The 20,706-nt window shown below is 47.4% G+C and overlaps 1 protein-coding gene across 1 annotated transcript in view; it reads right to left on the reverse strand.

Annotated features, from left to right (window-relative positions):
* The window catches only part of LOC142574580 (uncharacterized), a 50,178-nt gene that overhangs the window by 14,521 nt on the left and 14,951 nt on the right, over positions 1–20,706 (reverse strand). The window contains exons 4-11 of the mRNA XM_075683629.1: positions 14,711–14,871; positions 14,034–14,132; positions 12,183–12,297; positions 9,687–9,759; positions 7,999–8,044; positions 7,623–7,642; positions 7,098–7,170; positions 6,691–6,794 (exon numbers count right to left, since the gene is read on the reverse strand). Coding sequence (XP_075539744.1) covers positions 6,691–6,794; positions 7,098–7,170; positions 7,623–7,642; positions 7,999–8,044; positions 9,687–9,759; positions 12,183–12,297; positions 14,034–14,132; positions 14,711–14,871 — 691 coding nt within the window. The remainder of the gene's footprint in view (positions 1–6,690; positions 6,795–7,097; positions 7,171–7,622; positions 7,643–7,998; positions 8,045–9,686; positions 9,760–12,182; positions 12,298–14,033; positions 14,133–14,710; positions 14,872–20,706) is intronic.

The following is a 20,706-nucleotide window of genomic DNA, read 5'->3' on the forward strand; positions in this document are numbered from 1 at the left end:
TCAAGCCACAGCCAACCTTTTCCTTTTTTTGGCTTCTGCCTTTTGTTACAGCACAAAACTCTCCTAGCAAGGGCCTGAGAAAACAATGATTTGTGCAACTAAATTAGGCATGAATATGGAATATAATGAATGAGATGATGAAGTAAAAAAGTGGTTGCAGTTGTTTCGTATGCATTTGTAATTTTCATGGGTAATTGTGTAGCTGGTTCCTACGTACAAATTTTTTTTTTCTGTATGAGACGTGGAGAGATTTGCTCTGATGAGAAAAAAAGACTGAAGCCAGGAAAACAAATCAATTTGTTTGTTGCATGCAGCACAATTTGCAGGCGGTGCACTGTGCAACGGAGGTTATGTACAGTCTGCCATTCCCATCCAGTCATGCTTGCATTGCATAGACACACATTGTAATAATTTGAGATTGAGGCTAATAAAGTTTGTGTGCAACAACTCTCATCCGCACATTGTGATGCACTGCAAAATAGATTGGTTCGTTCCTGTGTTCTTCAAAACTCGTAGCCAGAAATTATGAGCAGACGTACATAAGATAATTAAGCTTTGGAAGATTAGCACAAATAGGACAAATGCATCAGTCATTCTCAGTTACATTGCACGAAGAATTTGTTTTTGAAATAATGACGTCACTTCATGTCACTACGTGTTGTATGTGATGTCTGTTTTGTTATTAAAGCCAGAGTTGAGGATAGGCGCTTGTGCCCTGCATGTCTTTGTCTTCGTTTGCTTCTGTGGTGTCATGACACCAGAATAAATCCATGGCAGGAGCTGATTTATACTACATTGGGCTCAGTACGGCTGGCGGCCTCAATGTGAGGAGTTCGAAGTAGCAGTAAGTACTTCAGAAGGGCAGAATTTTGTGTCAGTTGGGGGTGCATATTACAGTATGGTGAAGCAATAGATGGAACAGTGTGAGGCGAGACAGGCAGGAAAGTGCTACAGACAACTGCGAAAGTTTACTGGAAAGTTTCACTGCAGCAGGACAATGCGTGCATTATCCTGGTGCAGCGAAATTTGCCAATTTTCATAGTTGTCAGTAACACTAGCCCATCTTCATTACACTTCACCGTACCCTAATAGCAGTAACAACAGCAATAAACTGACCCGAGCAATAATCAAAGCCCACAGAATTGACAAATTGTAAGAGTAATGTTTCAGTGCAACACGTTTTGCTAACTGACAAGTAAATCTGCAAACCAATGATCAGATGTATTTTTCATGCACATACATTATTACATACATACAACTGCTTCCTGCGTTGGTTTTTTTATGGCTTTTAGGAAGCATTTTAAGGTACGTAACTGTTTGTCTGTTCTAAAATTAAATCTGTTGTCTGCCAGTACTATGTGTCATTACTGTATAAGCCCTTACTTTGCCAGTGTCCTTCGCACTGTTCGCAACTAAATATGAATAACCAGATAACCATTTTTTAATTTTCAGATTATGAAGAGAATACTCTTAATATGTATTTCATGAGAAAAATTTTCTCAATTTTAGGAAGAAGTCCGGCTGGCCCCAAGCCTGGTGTGAAATGAAGTGGCACTCCACATCAATTCATGTTTACTTGTCGTCATAGCCAGTCTGTTAGCTTAATTTTTGGTTCTTCTTATTGAATTCCCCAAAAAAGGTACCAACTCTCATTCATTGAAAAGAAATTTTTGCACTTGGGGACGCAGCCATGCACAAAGCCTTTGAGCTCATTAATATCTTTATTTTTGAAAGAAAGTGCAACACCTGCGTGGAGCAATAGGTTGAATAAGGCGAGGGTAAATGAAAACAATGGCGACATTAGTCATCAACAGTTGTCCAACAAAGGAAGTCTCACGCTGGAGCCAACATCTTTGCAAGGGAACCAAATGGCTCCAGCCCGAGACATTCGTTGTTCAACCTGGCAAGTCTCCTTGTCGAAGTATTTCCTCTAGCCTGAGACCTATATCCGTTCCACCACCCTCTACCAACAATACACCTATACATTTGGCAACCCATGGCAAGGTAACAAATTCACATTCAAAGAGAAGGTAGTGTGCACCCTGGAAAGTAGCATGAACAGTAATTTATTTACTTAATGAAATGCAGGTTTGCTATCCAATTACTTTATTTTGATCCCCATTTTATAATTGGACAGCATGGATCCTCAGGGAGAATAATAATTCGAAGCTCACACAATTTTGCTCCTTTATGTCCGTTAAATCCGTCCTGGTTGCTATACTATCAGCCCTGTCTGAAATTGCATTGCAGTGTTTTGAGTATGCATCCCACTTAAAGAATAGTTACACTTCTACCTCAGAATGTCTGCTACTGCGTTGCAGCCTCAGTTTTATGTCTAGGTGGTGACTGTGATGCCATGTGCTTTTTAAATAAGACCAATATACTATTTGAAGTGCAATTAAATGCAATCCCAAATGACCTCAGCTCGGGGGATGACACAATTGGAGGCCAATGTGATAAGGAGGATTTGATTTCTGAAAGCAAGACACTTAAACGTGAGAAAGCATGACTAATTTCGTCTAAAGATGCTGCTATTAGATATGATCAGGGAAGGTACTTGTTCGTGGCTGCATTTGCAACATGTTACATTGCTGGCTTTATATATTGCACTGGGTACAGTGAAATGTTGCTGCTTGCACAATATTCAACTAAACATTGTAGCCATGCCAAAGTGTCCATGCAGAACACAACTCATCCACTATTATGGTCTACAGTGGAATCTCGATAAACAAAAATCGCTTAAGCGAAACTGCCGCTTAAACAGGACACCATCCTGGTAGTTGGTTGGCTCTCTGGAATGCCTCTCAGAAATAGAACACCTGGTAAATGGAACCAATTTCCCTGGCCCCTTGAGGCTCCATTTAAAGAGCGCCCACTGTAAAAATATAGGGGGGATCCTGTTTGGAAGTTTCGCAAATCTAGTCGCAAACAAAACCGCATTTCAGTGGGAGCGAAATGCAAAAGCACCCGTGTACTTAGGCTTAGGTGCATGTTAAAGAACCTCAGGTTGTCCAAATTAATCTGGGGTTACTTGCTACGGCATGTCTCATGATCAGAAGGTGGGTTCTGGTTCGTAAAATACGATAATTTTTAATAGCTTGCTCTGAAATACATCCCAATAACTACACTAAATTATGTAGCTTGTTTGTGTGATGAGTCCCAATTTCTTAATTTAGTACTTTGACATTTATCATATTTGTGTGCTAGTCCATGCAAAATGCCGCTGATCGGCCTCATTATACAAGCGACTGTTAATTTGGAATGGCTTATTCAAGCAACTTAAACTTACAGCACAAACACCTAAGACGGACCACAAAAGGAAGATACGACACACACTGGCGCTAACTTCTTTATTTCTTCGTTGTCGATGCAATATAAACCCTAGGCCACACAACCGCGCAGGCACTCAGATTACATTACAGAGATCTGCCAAATTATCACGTACGCAAACGTAGGAAGTCAAATTCAGATGGGTGCAGGGACAAAGATATCTCACTGATGCAATTATCGCCTTGCCTTTTTATGTGGTAGGCCTCTAAGGCAAGCCACGCATGCTCATTCTTGCTTTTGCCAAGAATTGACGTCCCATCAAGTTGTGCCTCACAATTGTGCAAGAGTTTATATGCGCACCAAGGTGCGCTCCTCTATCTACATTTCTGTTTACTTTTGCGCATGTTCCTCGAGTCGTTCATTGACGCAATGCCCTATCTAGCCAAGCTATGTCTTACCACATGAGAGTGGAATGGTATAAACCACGCCGACAGCGCGCGACACGTATAAAGCAGCATGCCGAATTTGGCATCCTCCTCTGCTCTCTCTGCAGATGTGGAAGCATAGCTCTAAAAGCTTGTTCGGCGCAGAAAATGCCAAAGGAACACTCTGCCTGCAAGCAACTGTCTTGAGTTGATAGATGACCTTATGTGTTTAAGGGACCACGCAGGGAACATGCGCAAAAAGTAAACAAAAATGTAGATGGAGGAGTGCACCTTGTTGCGCATATAAACCCTTGCAACAGTTGTGAGACACGACTTGATGGCACGTCGATTCTTGGCAAAAGCAAGAATGAGCATGTGCGGCTTGCCTTAGAAGCCTACCACATAAAAAGTCAAGGTGATAATTGCATCAATGACATATCTTTGTCCCTGCACCCATCTGAATTTGACTTGCTACGTTTGCATATGTGATAATTTGGTAGATCTCTGTAATGTAATCTGGGCGCCTGTGCAGTTGTGTGGCCTAGGGTTTATATATGCATAGACGATGAAGAAATAAAGAAGCCAGTTAGCGCCAGTGTGTGTCGTATCTGGCTTTTGTGGTCTGTCTTAGGTGTTTGCGCTGTAAGTTTAAGTTCAGAATTATGTTGTTGAATTATGAAGTTTTACTGTTAGTCAAGCAAGCTCAATATGTAGTCTGTGCAAAAGTGTGGAGTGTCAGTACAAAGTAACAATTCAAACACATGGCTCTGTAGTTACAGTTCAGTATGAAACGAGGTAAGATTTCTTAGCATTTCTTTCATTTACTAATTTCATTGTGTTAGGACATGTAGAATACTAGTAACTGGCATGCTTACAATGTACATTGTTCTTTTTTAAAATCCAGAAAATTGTTTTACTGGGGCAGAAATGTGCTTTCTTTTGGGCCCGGAAGTAAACATACTATGTTTCTTACATTTGATGTCTAATAAATTTTCTTCACTGTCAGTGTGTGTCTCGTGCATTTTTCCTTTCAGTAAGTAGCAACTGCTCTCGAAGGCGTTTGCTGGCCTCGGAGGCACTGCCGATAAGCTAGGACGACTGTATAAAAGCTTTGCAAGGAGGGGGCCTGTGATCAGCGAAAGGAAAGAAATGAAGACGTGCGGTGACTGGTTCATTCGCCATTGGACCACGTGTGCGCGTGACTTGGTCGATTCAGCGGTGGCCCTGTGCCGTCAATTGGACCACGTGTGGCGAGCCCGCGGCGAAATGCTTCGTGGCGGTACGCCGCGCCTATGCAGCAGCAGACGGAATACCGCAGGCCAAAGTGTCGGACGCCGGCGTTCGCTCCGAGCAGGTGCGACGCCTGCTCGGGTGGTAGCTCACGGACGGCCGAGTTCCCTTGAGCCTTGATTGCCAGCGTTCGACATTTCGGCCCGCAGTGTTCCGTCTGGTGCTGCGTAAGCGCGCGACCCGCGCCACCAAGCATTTCGCTACGTGCTTGCCGCACCTAAACTAAAATGCCTTTAATTCCTTCACAAAACTCCCATTGTACCTCCCTCCCAATCAAATGGGGGTGAAGTGGGCGTATTACGGTACCCCCGTTGTGTGCCCAAATAATGCCCATCAATGGGAGTTTTATCGTACGCCCTTTCAATGGGAGCAAAAAGATGTACAAAAGGGCATGCGCTAGAGGACAAGCAAAAAATGCCCATCTGGGTGTTTTTTTGTTTACAGTGTAGAGGAACATGCGCAGTGAGCACCGTATGCAGGAACCACCAACATCCCATCACAAGAGCGCACTCATGCGACAGCATCTAAAAAATCATATTCATAGTCGCCTTTTCTTGTGTCCGTTGTTTTGCGCTAAACGAAGTATTTATGGATCCGCACCAACTAGCCCGCCAACACATTGTGCTGTCCTATCGTTTGGGAATGGCCGAGAGCCCGACGTGCGATTCCTGTGGGTGCGAGGAGACCATCGAGCACCTATTGTGTACCTGCCCCCGCTACGATGTACAACGGCTCTCTCTGCGGGAAACTTTACACCGACTGGACTTAAGACCGTTCACCGAGTCAAACATACTCGGACCGTGGCCACACTCGTCACTGGCACGAAAAGCGAATCGTGCATTAGTGCAATACTTGAAGTGCACCGGCTTACGAGACCGTTTATAATGTCCCTGTGCACAGTGTACCGCCCACGCGCACTCAGTGCTCACTTTCTCCCCTCTTCCTCTTTCTATTCCCCATTCCCCCATCCCCAGTGTAGGGTAGAAAACCGGATGCTCTTCTGGTTGGCCTCCCTGCTTTTCCTGTCCTTGCTTTCTCTCTCTCTCGTAGGGTGGAGGGAAGCAATTAATTAAAGGAAAATAAGACATCCACCCAATCGTAGCAATTACTACAAAGGAAACCATACGGGTTCCTCGAAAGAAAAGCCTCGCAGTTGAAGAAAAATTCGTCGTGGTCCGAGACTCGAACCCGGGACCACCGCCTTTCCGGAGCAGCCGCTCTACCATCTGCGCTAACCAGGTGGCTAGCAGATGGCAGGGCAAAGTCGAATTTGTCAACAACTCGAAATAGAAGCAGGAGTTTGACGTAATAAATAAAATTGCTTAGATTACCATATGAATTGAAACTCTAACAGTAAGTAGCTAATGAGAACACCTGTTACACCTAATTAAAACATGAAAGTTTCACGTGTAATCTCCTTGTAAGCGGTTTCTAAGTATCTAATAGTTACAAGTGTAAGTCTTTAGTTAAACTGCTGTCGCAAGAGCAGGTTAACGTGTAAATGTAACAAGGCGTTTGAGTATAGTCTCGGAATTGTACGCATTTGTATTTATGCTGAGTGTACATGACTGAGGTTAACCGCATTATTTAACGGCTGATACGAAAACGCAACGCGTATCATATGCAAAAAAACCTGCCTGCTGATTAGCGTTGCAACCGAGAACACCTGTAAGCCATTCACGACGAAAGCGTGAAGCGTACGCACTTGTGTGTTTTCATCATGCCCAACATGTCCAAGAGAAATGTCATCACCGACAAGCCCAGCCATATGCCCAGGTAGCCAGCGGCGTAAGCGATAAACTCGATCCTCTGCAAAGTTCGGACAAAAGAAAACAACTTGTCAATCGCAGACGTTAATAACATTAAAGGAGTACTAGTTGGTATTTGTTTCTCTTTCTTTCTTTTCTTTTTTTAGAGGAGGAGTTTGACGACTTCATAATTGCGAATAATGCGTTCCCTCAAGAAAATGGGCGTTCTGACGAAGCCACTCGCATAATGAGTGACAGAGATTGAGCAAGAACTATGCCTTTCTTAGAATACTCGTACCATTTGTCGCACCCTCTGTTAGTCGCATTCGTTGTTTCTGTGAGTAGAAAAAAATATTTACTCAACTGTAAGCGTCGGCTGATAGAGCACCAGCTCCTCGATGTCTGAGCGGAAGCGCAGCTTCAGCGTGAAACTCTCCCTGCGTTCAGATACGATGCGGTTGAGCAGTGAACTACAACGATGACGGTGACTAGTGAATCTTCATAACTGCCCTAAATACAAAAATGTAGGAAATATATCGCCTCGATTACCCCTTACGGGGGTAATACTGACGTAGCCGAGAATGAGTTGCTAATCATGGATGAGCCGCTCATGTAGGTTGTGGTAGTGAGCTGGCTTTCATGGTCACTTTCGTCGTCAACGTGTTGGAATTGTGCTGGGAGCTTACGGAAGAGCAGTTCTAAGCAGTTCTGATGCTCGCGAAAGTGATATCATTTCGGCGACTGAGATCTCGCTCTGGCCACAATTAGTGCCTGCTTGGTGTAACAGTAGGTTGACAGCTTAACGGTTGTCCGTGAGCAATAGCAAGCACAATTCATGCAGCAGTACTTGAGTGAGGGGTCCCTCGAGCCTGGTACGCCAGTGACCTACCGAGCCTTTCTTGCCGGGCCCTGCGAATAAATGTTCGCGAAAAGAAAGAATAAATTCGTAATAAGTCTTGATATAATCATCACGGGTGCACGAAAGACGCCTTCTGTTTGCATGGCAGTGCACAAGGTATCGGATGATTTTGCCATTAAGGAATGGTTATTTCAAAATGTCGCGTCTTCATTACTTTATCTAATACACTCATTAAGAAGTTGTCATGAGGGAAAGAATAACAAGCGCCGGAAACATTATTTCCTACATGACATATCGTGATGGCAGCAGATTCTGTCATTTTTCTTTTTGTTCTTCTCGCAATAGAGGCGCCAAAGTCTAGACATTAAGGGAAAGCATTGCATATGATGTACCAGAAGATGCTGACCTGTTCATTCGAAATCTCGGTTATGCGGACGTCGTAATGGATCTGCCTGAAAATTGAGGGTTAAGAAAAAGCGCGATGTCAGAAGAGCAGATTGTGACTGAGCGTGAACGCTCAGGAACGGACTAAATACACAATCTGCGCAATCAAACATGACTATTATTGAACGCCAGTCATGAATAGCCATGACCTATGTCACGAAAGTTCCTTTTCTTTTGCACCAAACAGCTTCTACTTTCCTATCTTTATGAGTGCTGCAATTGCAAATGTGTCTACCTGAGTAGATAACTCGAAATGGTGGACACTAATGCCTAACAAATCACGGTAAAAATAGTTAACTTAATATGCTTAACTAATGATCTTCCTAATTATTCATTTGAAGACACACTGTGCTATTTGACAATAATACGATGTCAATGCAGTACAAATCCTCATACCAGCACCGCTTTCTGGATATCGGCTGCCCCAATGTAGTAAGAAATACTTTAGCGTTCCTATTAATACTTGCCTCAAAGCCTCCCTCGCTCGCTGCTGGACAAAAATAACTGAAAGGGTAGTGTACTTCGTAGCACATTCCGCGTAGATAAGTTTCGAAACTGGTGCTAATTCCATGAATGTATATATTGTGACGTAGAAGTTAACATCACTTTTAATACGCCCCGAAGACGTGGCGGACCGATCACACTGAAGGCACGGATCAATCTCAAGATAGGTCCCCGCAAGCGATGAAGACGGATAACCCGATGTGATGATGATCATGTGCAGACCATTAAGAAAAGAAATGCCCACACTAATTTCCCCCGCGTGCGAGCGGCCAGCGTGGTCACAACTTAAAGAGACGGAGAACACCTTGTGAAAGGCTTCATACGAGAGACGTGGACGATCACGGCAAGGCGACAGCGGCGGTCGGTAGGAAGAACAGCAGGCTGAACGCGATAATTAACGGGAGAAGTTTGCTCCAAGACTGTGCATGGGCCTTTGAACCGAAACTGAAACTTGTCGCGTAATATAAACTTGTTACCACCGTGGTACAATTGCGCAATTACACCACTTATTATTTAAAGTTGAATCAGTGAAACCTTGCTGATGAGCTAACGGGGCTACGTTGTAATTTCTTTTTCAGATAGAGCCCTCCTCTTCGAGCCCCTCTCTCTGGCTCCAGAGGACACTCTCTGGCGCAAGCGATTTCAAAGGAAGTATGCGACGTGAACAAAAAGAAACAGGTCGTTAGTCACAAGTTATAAACGCGCAATAGTGTCTAAGCGATCGTTCTGTTCGGTATTACATTACTCGCTGTGGATGGGTTACAATTTCGCCACGTCGGCTACTTCAAATCTTCCCATCATTTCTGGGATACTCCATTCTCACCTCAAGATAAACTCACAGCATCATGCAACTTTCATGAGTAATATAGAATTTAAAATTAAGTATAATCGTTGTTCACAGCTACCTCGGGGCAACTGCAGCTCGGAGATAAACTGCGATGCAGGGGCTGCGTACAAGTTTTTATGTGCAATGTCATGAAGGTGTCGACATAGTGAGCGCGCACGGATGAGTACAGTTGGGCGAATATCCGCTTTAAGTCTACCTTTTAGCGTTGAATATCGAAGGACACAGAGTGAAATACGTATATCGTCATCGTGGATGACGTCACCTAACGTATAGTAAGCGGCGCAACTGATTTCACTTACTCGCAGGGGAGTCCGCAGGAACGCTTGCACTTCGCGTACGTCCCATTTCCAGTAAGCGCAGCGAAGCAGCTGCCTGTAAGGCATTTATGAAACGGATCTTAGCTTTAATGCGCCTAATTTGCTGCCGATGAGACCACACTTTTTTATGTTATAGAAAGGTAATTGAGCATCGTGGTTTAAAAAAAGCAAGCAATCTCAATAAATATTTAGGGAAAGTGATATCCACGGTCACGAGCACTTTATTTACGATCTGAATAGTAATTCTATAATGGCTGAGGCAAATTAAGCGTAACTGTAGAGGTTTTGCGCGTACGAGACACAGTCTGCAATCGAAATCAGCGACAAATGAGGAAAGATAACTTAAAAGCCTGGACATCTCAATGTGTCTTCTCCTCACCTGTACATCCCACGTGGCTTGAAGCAAAGTTATCGAAAGAATGGCATTGCTCGTAAGGAATAAGCAATATAGCCTGTGTACCTGCATAATTCTGTGGCACGAAATTAATGTCCCAATACGCCCTCTAATGAATGCCTCATTAGGCTTGTGGATAATGGGTTTCTAGACGGCCCATTTGTAGACTTCACTACATGTGAAGCCGCCGTTATCACACTGTGTTTTCCTGTCCTTTGGCAGATATCTAGACAAACGGCCGTGACCTTTTATTGCTATAGCAACCATGGGGCACTCCAGACGCACTTCTGCCGTCGGCGTCGGCGTGGACTTCGGCGTCGGCGTCTCCGTGAGGTTCCGCGTAAAGTCCAAGTGCTATAAATCATCGCCGCGCGCTGTACGCTGTGTGTGAGTGAAAGCACGCGAGAATGTGCCGGCAACCACGGCTGAATCTCGCGCACTCAAAGGAGGAACGTGGCGAGGAAGCGCGCCGTCTTCTGTCGCGCGCAACGCTCCAGAGGAAGGGGAAGGGCTGCGTTCTCCTCCGGGCGCCCCATGCGCCTGCGCGCGCCCGCCCAGATGGATGGATGGATGGATGGATGTTATGAGCGTCCCCTTTGGAACGGGGCGGTGGTTTGTGCCACCAAGCTCTTGCTATTATACTGCATAATGTCCTACCTAGGTTGAAAAAGAAAAAAAAGGAAAAAAAAACACTATGAACTCCCACAACCAATTTTCAGACCCCCTATTGCGAACTTTGCTTCTGTAGATCTCCATCTTTTGTCGTTTCCCCAGTTCTCTTCCAGCAATCTTTCAATCGCCTCTTACTAATCTCTATTGCGGACATGTTTGCTTTTCCACTGCTCTCGCTGAACCAAAGGGCTTCAAGGAGGCCAGTGGTGCCTAAATAGACCGCTGGGCAGACGCCTTCACATTCTAATAAAACATGCTCCATCGTTTCCCTAGCTTTACCGCAGCAAGCGCATGCTTCTGGTTCGTTCTTATATCTCGCTTTATAGGTGCGTGTTCTAAGGCATCCAGACCTCGCTTCGAAAGGTAATGAGCTGCCCTTTGAGTTATCATAAATTATGTCTTTCCTGATTTCGTTTTTTCCTCTTAAGTAGTTACTCATGGTAGGTTTATTTTCCATTGCCGCCACCCATGAGATTATTTCAGGCTCTCTGACTTTCCGCTTGACGTTCCTCGTTGGTGTTTTGCTCGCCCTACAGGCCGCATACTCGCAAGTAAGCTTCCTAGTTCTTTTCCTACAGACCGCTGTATATTGAACGCCATCTGCGACGGCGAGTTTAAGCCGAGAACGCCATCTGCGACGGCGACGGCGACCGTGTTTAAGGGGTGAGGTGGGAGGGGGCGGCGTTATATTCGGGGCTGCGCGCCCCGGCCGGGCCGCTCTGTCTTGAAAGCCATCTGCGACGTGTACAGAGTCCGCCGGGCGCAAGGGGAGCTCACGATCGCGGCTCAATCTCGCGCGCCATGTACGAGGGAAAGCGGGGAGGCGGCGAGGGAGAGAGGGGGGGGCCTTCGACTTCGGCCAACAAGTGCGTAGTTTGCATGGCCGCGCGCGGTCGCGCGCGCCGTATTTTGAAAGGGATCTGCAGACGGCTCGTACCTTCGTGCGCGCTGTGTTCTCGCCGCTTTTGCCTTGAAGTGATAGACCGCACGGTCACTTCGCTCGCTGCTGCTGCCGTGCTTGCTCACATTAGCGTTTTGACAGTGACTGTCCGCGCTCATCGAGTTTGCTTTTGAGCGCGTGACACCATGCTTGTTAATTTAGTTAGTAAGCGAATGTTTCCAAGTTTATTCGGCCGATAAAACTACTACACTTACTTCATATAGTTGTGTACTAATTTGCTATCGCAAACGATGCTTCGCCTTCCGGGCGAAACTGCGACATCTTTTTTTCTCTAGAAACATGTGATCCGGCGACTCCGCTTGCTATTGGCACGTTATGAATCTTCTAACATACCCCTCAATAATCGATTTCGCATGCAGCTTTATATTTACATAAAAAATACTGTAGTGCTTGCCGTTATATTCAACAATAATATCAAAAGCTTGCGGCAGATCTGGAATTAGGAACTTACTTGACGCGGTGAAATCGCACGTCGCAGCGGGGTAACTTGCCGTGAACTCGTGCGTAACTCGGACGCAGCCGCAGTGGATCACTTCCAGCTCCATGGCGCACTTCTGCATGCAAATCTGGCACCCCAAACAAGAAAAAGGAACTCAAAAATTCTTTTTGCAGAAGCTCTTGCACCAGATCGCGTATAGGTGGTGTCCAAATTCACGTTCCATAGAGTGGCGCCTTCTGGATTTGAAATGCGGATCTCAAAGGCTACGTGTTTGCTAGTGTAATGCTCCGGACGCGACTCTGGGAGTGGGAAACACGTCGCAGATGTCGTGTTTTGGACACCATATACTGCGTAATATTGCAGATCGGCCGATTATGGTCGTGATGTTCGCAATTTTTATTTCCACCACTGATACCATTTACCTCCTATTCTTTTCATGCCCATGCATGCGCTTTGCAGAAACGATATACACTGCTGAAACTATAGGATACCAGCGTTCATGGTATTTGCAAACGCTGAGGCACACTGCAAGAGCAGCGCCAAGCCAGGCTAAAGGGCAACAACACTCCCAGTTTGGCAGTGGTCGTCGATAGACTTCTAAGCAAAACATCAGCGCGTCTTGCCCGATTCACGTATAGGCATGGTGCCACACCATCGAAGCTGTGATCTAAAAACAATTTTGCATGTTTCAGGCTAACTTACGACTGCTGCGGGAAGGAAGTACCTTTCCCTTCGCTACGCTGTCACGTCAGTGCTTCTGAAAAAATGATACACCTTTTACATGACTGACGTCTGTTTTCTTACCTTATTGCGCTTTTTATTAGTTTTTTTTAAACAGCACATTCACATCATCTTTAGCCATCTAGATTTTTAATCCGATATCATCGAACCATAGCACTTCCCCCATCACCCCTCCGTCGCAGTAGCCACAAGAGCACTGCTGCCGTTTCTGAAGTTAACCTGAGTGACAGTTTATAAGGGAGTGCTGGAGCGGGGGATAGTCTGTAAGTGTCCATACGTAGTGGACGTGTCCATTTCATCTGCTGCTGAAGTGATCATTGGCTGATCATGATGATTGGCTGATCAGCCAATCAGAACTTCAGTAGCAGACGAAAATACATACGTTCGCTATAGGCGGACACTTACAGAATACTGCTCTTGAACACGCCACTTCGTCTGTTTCACCAGCTTCCCTGAATTCTGCCCAAGGTTGTATCCCCCCTTCCCCCCACAGTCGTTTCCCTCTCATTTCCCGCTTTTGCAGTATGGACCCGAACATCTGTTTGTACCGGTTCTCCCTTATATTGACGCATCATTCCAGAAATATATTGCGCCTTATGAACGATCAACAATGCTCAAAGATGAAACACCTCGTGACCGTACAAATGCTAGAGCGTGTGCACTCTGCCGTTCTGATTAATTGTCCGAACTTCAATCCTGCCGGGAAGCACATATGCACAAGGCGAGCTTCGACGCCTACGGTAAAACGGCGCCTCATTGAACTATATATGCCATGAACGCGCCTTGCCCTCTCATGGCGGCCTTGCCTGTCTTTATCTGCTATAGGTCACTTCGACAGATTATTTTCACCACTAACAACAGTGCTTAACATCGCTGCCGGTACCATAACGCCATATGCAGGCGCAACATCACTTTTGCACAGGTGATCGGCGAACGCTCGGGATTTTTGCAGGACAAATGACTCGTGGTACCGGTGTTTCGGACGGGGTATATACCGCAGGAGACGCAATCAAGTGACTTTGTCAAATGATCACGCAGGAAAAAAAGCGCACCGCGCGTTTCTGGCGTACGTTCCAAACATTGAGATGAAAAGAGTACGCACGACGAATTGTGCATACTTACGTCGTAGTTCAGCATGCCTTTGAATTCTGGAAAAGTGCCCAGCGCCTTGTAGTCCGTGCACATGCTCTTGTAGGGCGCAGGCAGCCGGAAGGTGCGTAACTGCGTGTAGTCCAAAGCAAGAGACGCTCGTTAGGTTATTATCAGCACGGAACCTAGTGGATCCGTGTAAACGCATAATGCAAACAAAAAAAAATGGCAAGGACGAAAACACTCAAGAAGGTTCTGTTATGCCACAGAGCGCGGCTCTGCCGCCATAGCTATATACATCGCACAAAACGACCGGACACTTCGAAAAATGCTTACGTTATTCCGTGCACAGCTTTGCTGCGTATATCGCCTATTCGGATGTGGAGTGTATTTTGTGACATCGCATGCCTTCTTTCGATTTGTCTAAACAGTGTCTTTTTTTTAATGTAGGCAGTGCATTGACAAATCACGCAATGGCGCCGAAAACATGTTAGCGAGGAGGCGCGACGGTCGTTTCATCATACGCGCTTTCTCCGGCTTGGCCAATCGAATCGCACTGAAAGTGATTTCTCCGAAATTGACCAGTCAGCAATGCGGCCGATGTGGCCTCTATATGCTAGCACGGTGTCCGAAACGTAATTTAGTCCGAGACAAGGTGCCCCTCTATAGGTTCCGACTTTGTGAGGTCGGCAGAGGTGCAAGTTTCTCGCCTGCTTGACGGTCACGTGGATGACCTTCCCCGGGAGCAGCTGCACTGCGGACAGCTGGTCGGGAGGGCTGAGTCCTGTTTGGTGCACGAACAGCGGGTACACCCACTTTGGTAGAAACAGCATCGTGTCCCGTTGAGAGAATCTGTAGCGAAGCTCCAGCTCTGCGCATAAAGAGATAAAAAAGTTTACTACTTTTGTACAAAGCAATGACATTGTGCAGGCGTAGACGACGTGTATTCGCAAATTCAATTCATTTTACACACCGAAGCACAGCTTCAAGAACAAAGAAATGAAACCAACAAGGTAATCACATTTCAAGTGAGAAGCTGATGCTTTACGATCAATGCAAAGAAGTGTACCTGCCAGAAAATTTTTTCCTAAGAGCTCTGCCAGTATTAGCGCTTATAGCTTAAGCGAACGTCGTGACGTCTGGGACAACGGCGCAGTTGTAGCTTACTGGAACTCAGCTCTGAATTTAGTAATTAGCAAACCAAGCGTTGTCCACGTTAACATGTAGTTACCACAGTACTAGTTCATAGCATTTCACAGGTAAAGCTCACGTAAGAGGGAGTTAGTATATCAAATAATATGCGTGGGAGGCAGGGAGGGGTGCAGAGTAAAGTGGTCACTCACAAGGTGGTGCTGTTACCGTCAAGAAAAGAAGACACAAAACCGAGGTTAGCGCTTTGAAGCATTACCTATTTACTCCCGACAAGAACAGAGAGGAAGGTGCATTCGTAAGTGCCCCATTTTCCTCCGTGCCTATTTCGCTCCTCAACGAAGGAGTTGAAATCTAAACGGAGCTTCGACAAAAATTACTGCGTCCTTTTGAAAAGATAAGAGCTGTTCCGAGCAGCGACATGCCGATGACAAGAAGAACGGCACGACGACTATGACGTGCAATAAGGGCGCATGGCAAAGTGAACTTGCTGAACAAGCAAGAAGGTAGAACTCAACATGATACCGAGACGCAGTGTGGTCCTTCATCTGTCTCAAAGAGCGCATATCGGCAAAAAATGTTTGACTAAGGAGGAAAGACCTTGACCGCAGTGGTAGACTTTGCCGTCGCTCTGCAAGGACAGGTGTCCCGACACTTGCGTTGCCTAAACGCAGCGTCGCATTGTGAGGGAGATGGAGTGGTCACCTAAGCATCGCAAACCTCGACTCCCCACTGCATTGAATACGTTATGCTTCCACGCACACCTTTTACACAGGCATTTCTGTGCCTTGCGCTGTCAAAGCTACAAAACCACGAAAAAGTGCACACGTTTAATGGCAGCAATATGCGCGTGCATATACTTCACCAGCGCGGTTGCAACAGAGAATTTTACTTGTGCTGCCTCCCCACGCCTTCTCCGTACTGACTACCTGCGACGGAAAACTGTCGTTCGCGACCATGCTGTCGTAATAAATAGGCGCAGCGAGAAGCCAGCAATGACAAACAAAGAACACATTTTAGCCCTTGCATTTGTTTGTCAGCACAAACCACATGGTAACAACAGTTTATGGAAGAACCCCGGAAACCTTACAGACTGTCTCGGGCCTTGTTGAAGCTTTATCAAATTTGTAAAGCTTACAAAAATATGGCGCTGCAGCCTTCTTTGCGCATTGCGCTGCGAGTTACTCGAGCGAAATGACTTTCCTAGCGGTGGCCATCATGGTGTAAGGGCAGCCGCAGGAACAAGCAGGCGCTTCTTAAATTTTAGAATTTCCGGACGCCATCTCGCGAGTTCGCTATTGTTACGTTTCGCCTACGACGCGCGGTTTAGCCGGCGCGGATGCAACGGACGCCGGGGCTTCGTTCAAAGCGGCAGACATTTTGGCCCGTTCGGCGCCGCCGCTACGCCTCCCCGCCAAGCGCGTCCAGGCATGTTCCAATGCCACGTGTCTTCATGTGCGTGTGTGTGTGTATGTGCATGTTGGTGCCCACGCTTGTCGAAGCGCGGCAGCCGGGGAGAGGAGCTCCCCCAACTGTGAAGCGAGGGGGTCTGACCGGCGCCGACACGACGGATGCGTCCACCTTCTCTTCCCATTGTGCCCGAACGGCGCCGGCACGACGGCTGCTCCACCTTCTCATCCCATTGTTCCCGAGCGGCACAGTCACGTGCTCGTCTATAGAGCGGTTCCTTCTTGCCCTCAACTGCGAGAGTATAAAAGCAGCTGCCCCCGGACGCCAATGGAGGCTCCGATTTCTTCTGTTGAGTAACGTGCTCTCCCGTCTCTCTACTTCGGTCGACCTGACCGCCAACTCTTTGCGATGTTAGAATAAACAAGTTGTTTAGTTGTTACCAGTCGACTCATGCTTTGCCGGGACCTTTGGATGCTTCCAGTTGTGCCCCAGGCCGCCAGGCCAACGCTACCCTTGGGGCTTGCGACCCAGGTGCAACAACGGGCGTCAGCGCCGAGTTCCCAACAACTCGTGCCAGCGGTGCGATTACAATAACTGTCTGCCAGCGGTGAGATCGCGACAACGGAGGCCAGCAGCGAAGATATGCAGTTGACTGTATGCTGAGCAGCACAACGACCATCCGGGAGCAGTGCAACGAGCCCTGTGTGATGACTGGTTGCCTGCAGCGGAACGACTGCGCTGAATTCTTGGCTGCGAGGTTTGGTGAGTGCGGGACTTTCTTCTTCTGAGCTTTGCCAGGCTTTTGTTAGTGTCAGAAACAGAGCTGGTAATTGTGGTTGTCGTTGCTGCCGGGTTAGTTTGCGGCAAGACAATAGGAGGCAGTAGAGAAAGCAGCATTCAGAACAGCCATGGATTTGAAGTCGTTGCGCAAACCGAAATTGTTGGAGCTTGCAAGAGAGTTGGGTCTGGATGTCTCAGACAAACTCAGAAAACCAGAACTGCTAAGGGCTATTCTTGAGTTAGAAGCTGAGGATGACAAGCTGTCGGAATGCCTTGAGACCATTGAGGAGAGGGAGACTGCAAAAAAACAGGAGCGCGAACTTAAAGAACAAAAAGAGAAAGAAAAAGAAGAGCGCGACTACGCTTTGGAAATGAAACGTCTCGAGGTAGAGATGGAACGCGCTCGTAATGGAAGTCAGGCACACGGTGCAGGAGAACGCGTATTGTTCAAAATGACTGACCTGATGCGGCCGTTTAAGCTTGGAGAGGACATTGGTTTGTTCCTGGTTAACTTTGAGCGAACGTGCGAGAAGCAGGGGTTCTCTCGGGAAACGTGGCCACAGCGCTTGCTCACTTTGTTACCCGGCGAGGCGGCCGACGTAGTCGCTCGCTTGAATAGAGAGGAGGCAGAGGATTTCCACAAAGTGAAATCGAGTCTGCTAAAGAAGTACAGGCTGTCAGCGGAGGCGTTCCGTCGGAAGTTTCGGGAAAATTAGAAGGGCAAAAGTGAGTCATATACAGAGTTTGCGTACAGGCTTATGTCAAACATGCAGGAGTGGCTCAAAGAAGAGAAAGCGTTTGGTGACCACGAGAAAGTTCTGTAGTGCTTCGGGCTGGAACAGTTTTATAGTCGGTTACCTGAGAACGTGCGGTACTGGGTCTTGGATAGGCCAGACGTTAGTACAGTGGCTAAAGCCGCTGAGCTAGCCGAGGAGTTTGTGACGCGTCGGGCTCGCGGAGCTAAGGACGGTCAAAAGGGTGAATTTGGCTCAAAGTTTGAGAGGCCGAAGTTCACACCCATGAGAGCAAAGGGGAACACACGTAGTGCGGATGCGAGTGAAAGCAGTGCGACCGAACCTAAGGAGACGGCGGCAGCCGAAGCCGAACGCAGAAAGCGGTTCGAGACGAGGCAAGCGCGCGTTTGTTATACGTGCCAGAAGCCGGGTCACTTTTCGGCGCAGTGTCCGGAAACAAAACCAAAAGTTGTGTTTTTGTCAATATGCAGCACTGACGAGAACATGAAGCTTCTCGAGCCTTACATGCGAGACCTCCTCGTGAACGGGAAAGAGTGCCGAGTGCTTCGCGATTCCGCAGCTACAATGGATGTAGTTCACCCCTCTTACGTAGAACCCCATATGTTCACGGGCGAGTGCGCATGGATCAAGCAAGCCGTGGAAGCTCATAGCGTGTGTCTGCCGGTAGCAAAAGTGCTTATTGAAGGACCATTCGGAGCGCTTGAGACAGAGGCCGCAGTGTCATCTATGCTGCCCCCCCAGTACCCGTACCTATTTTCGAACAGGTCCGATCACCTCCTGCGCGAGAAGGGGCTTTTGTTTGGTGAGGCTAGCGTTCAGGCCTTAACCAGATCGAAGGTTCGGGAGCTCGCTGCAAAGGCGGTAGTTGCGGGGCCGACGTTATCAAACAATGAAAAAGGGTCAGAGGCGCAGCAAGCCGATATTCAGAGCACGCCCGAACTGAATAAAATTGAGCCTGTAGCGTTGAAGGCGCCAGATACTGGAGAGGAAATGCCCGACACGGGAAAGTTAGAAGAGCTATCTACAGATTTGCTCATGGCGCCTACGTCAGACGGACTTAATAGGTTGCTAAAAGTCAGCCGGTCGGCTTTGATAGCCGAGCAAAAGAAGGATGGCAGCCTAGAAAACGTGCGCTGCAATGTCAAGGAAGGTATCGCCAGGAAAAATGCACGTTTTGTGGAAAGAGGTGGGGTCCTGTACCGGAAGTATCTAGACCGCAGGGGAGTGGAGTTCGATCAGCTGATCGTGCCTCAGTGCTACCGTCAGGATCTGTTGCGCTTGTCGCACGGGGGTTCGTGGTCCGGACACCTAGGAGTTAAGAAAACTAAGGACCGTCTCTTGCAAGAGTACTATTGGCCAGGGTGTTTTCGGGACGCAGACCATTTCGTGAGGACATGTGACACCTGTCAGCGGGTGGGCAAACCAGGGGACAAATCGAGGGCGCCGTTGAGATTGGTACCTATCATTACGGAGCCTTTTAGACGGCTCGTTATTGATACAGTGGGACCTCTGCCGGTAACAGCAACGGGGTACAGACACATTTCGACTGTGATCTGCCCAGCGACAAAGTTCCCTGAAGCAGTGCCGCTTAAAGAACTCAGCTCAGTTGAGATAGTCAATGCACTACTGTCCATATTTGCGCGAGTTGGTTTTCCTGCGGAAATCCAATCAGATCAGGGCACAGTGTTTACTAGCGCTTTGACGACAACTTTTCTCGAAAGGTGTGGGGTAAAGCTGTTACACAGCTCAGTGTACCACCCACAGTCGAATTCCGTTGAGAAGCTCCACTCCGTCATGAAGCGCGTGTTGAGAGCATTGTGTTTTGAACATCAAACTGACTGGGAGCTGTGTCTGCCTGGGGTGATGTTTGCATTACGGACCGCGCCGCATGCGGCTACGGGGTTTTCGCCAGCTGAGCTGGTGTACGGTCGCTCGCTGCGATCTCCGCTTCACATGCTTCGAGAATCGTGGGAAGGCAGGGGCGACGACCCAGTCGTGGTGGAGTACGTGCTTAAGCTCCTCGAACGCTTAAGAAGGGCACAGGAGTTGTCAGGTGAAGCAATGGCAAAGGCCCAGCAGAGGGCCAAGGTTTATTATGATCGGACAGCCAGGGCCCGTCGTTTTGAGGTGGGCGATGAGGTCATGGTATTGCGCACATCGCTAAACAACAAACTAGACGTGCAGTGGGAGGGCCCAGCACGAATTGTTCAGAAACTGTCGGACGTTAACTACGTGGTGAGTCTGCCAGGAAAGCGGAAAGCACAGCAAGTTTACCACTGTAATCTGCTCAAACCTTATAGACAAAGGGAAGCAGTGGTGTGCATGATGGTAAACGTTCCTGAAGAGCTTCCGGTCGAGCTTCCGGGACTAGGCTCAGTGACGAACAGGGAAGACACCGGTCAAGTCATTAGTGACCTTATCAGTAAAGCACCGCTGTCGCCTGAGCAGAAAACCGAACTACACCAGCTCTTACAAGAGTTTCAAGGTCTGTTCTCTGAGAGGCCTGGTAGGACTTCTGTCCTTACTCATGATATAGAACTTACCTCCCCAGAGCCAGTACGATCCAAGGCGTATCGGGTGTCACCCCGCCAGAGCGATATTATGGAGGCTGA

This window comes from Dermacentor variabilis, chromosome 3 (genome assembly GCF_050947875.1).
Source record: "Dermacentor variabilis isolate Ectoservices chromosome 3, ASM5094787v1, whole genome shotgun sequence".
Lineage (NCBI taxonomy): Eukaryota > Metazoa > Arthropoda > Arachnida > Ixodida > Ixodidae > Dermacentor > Dermacentor variabilis.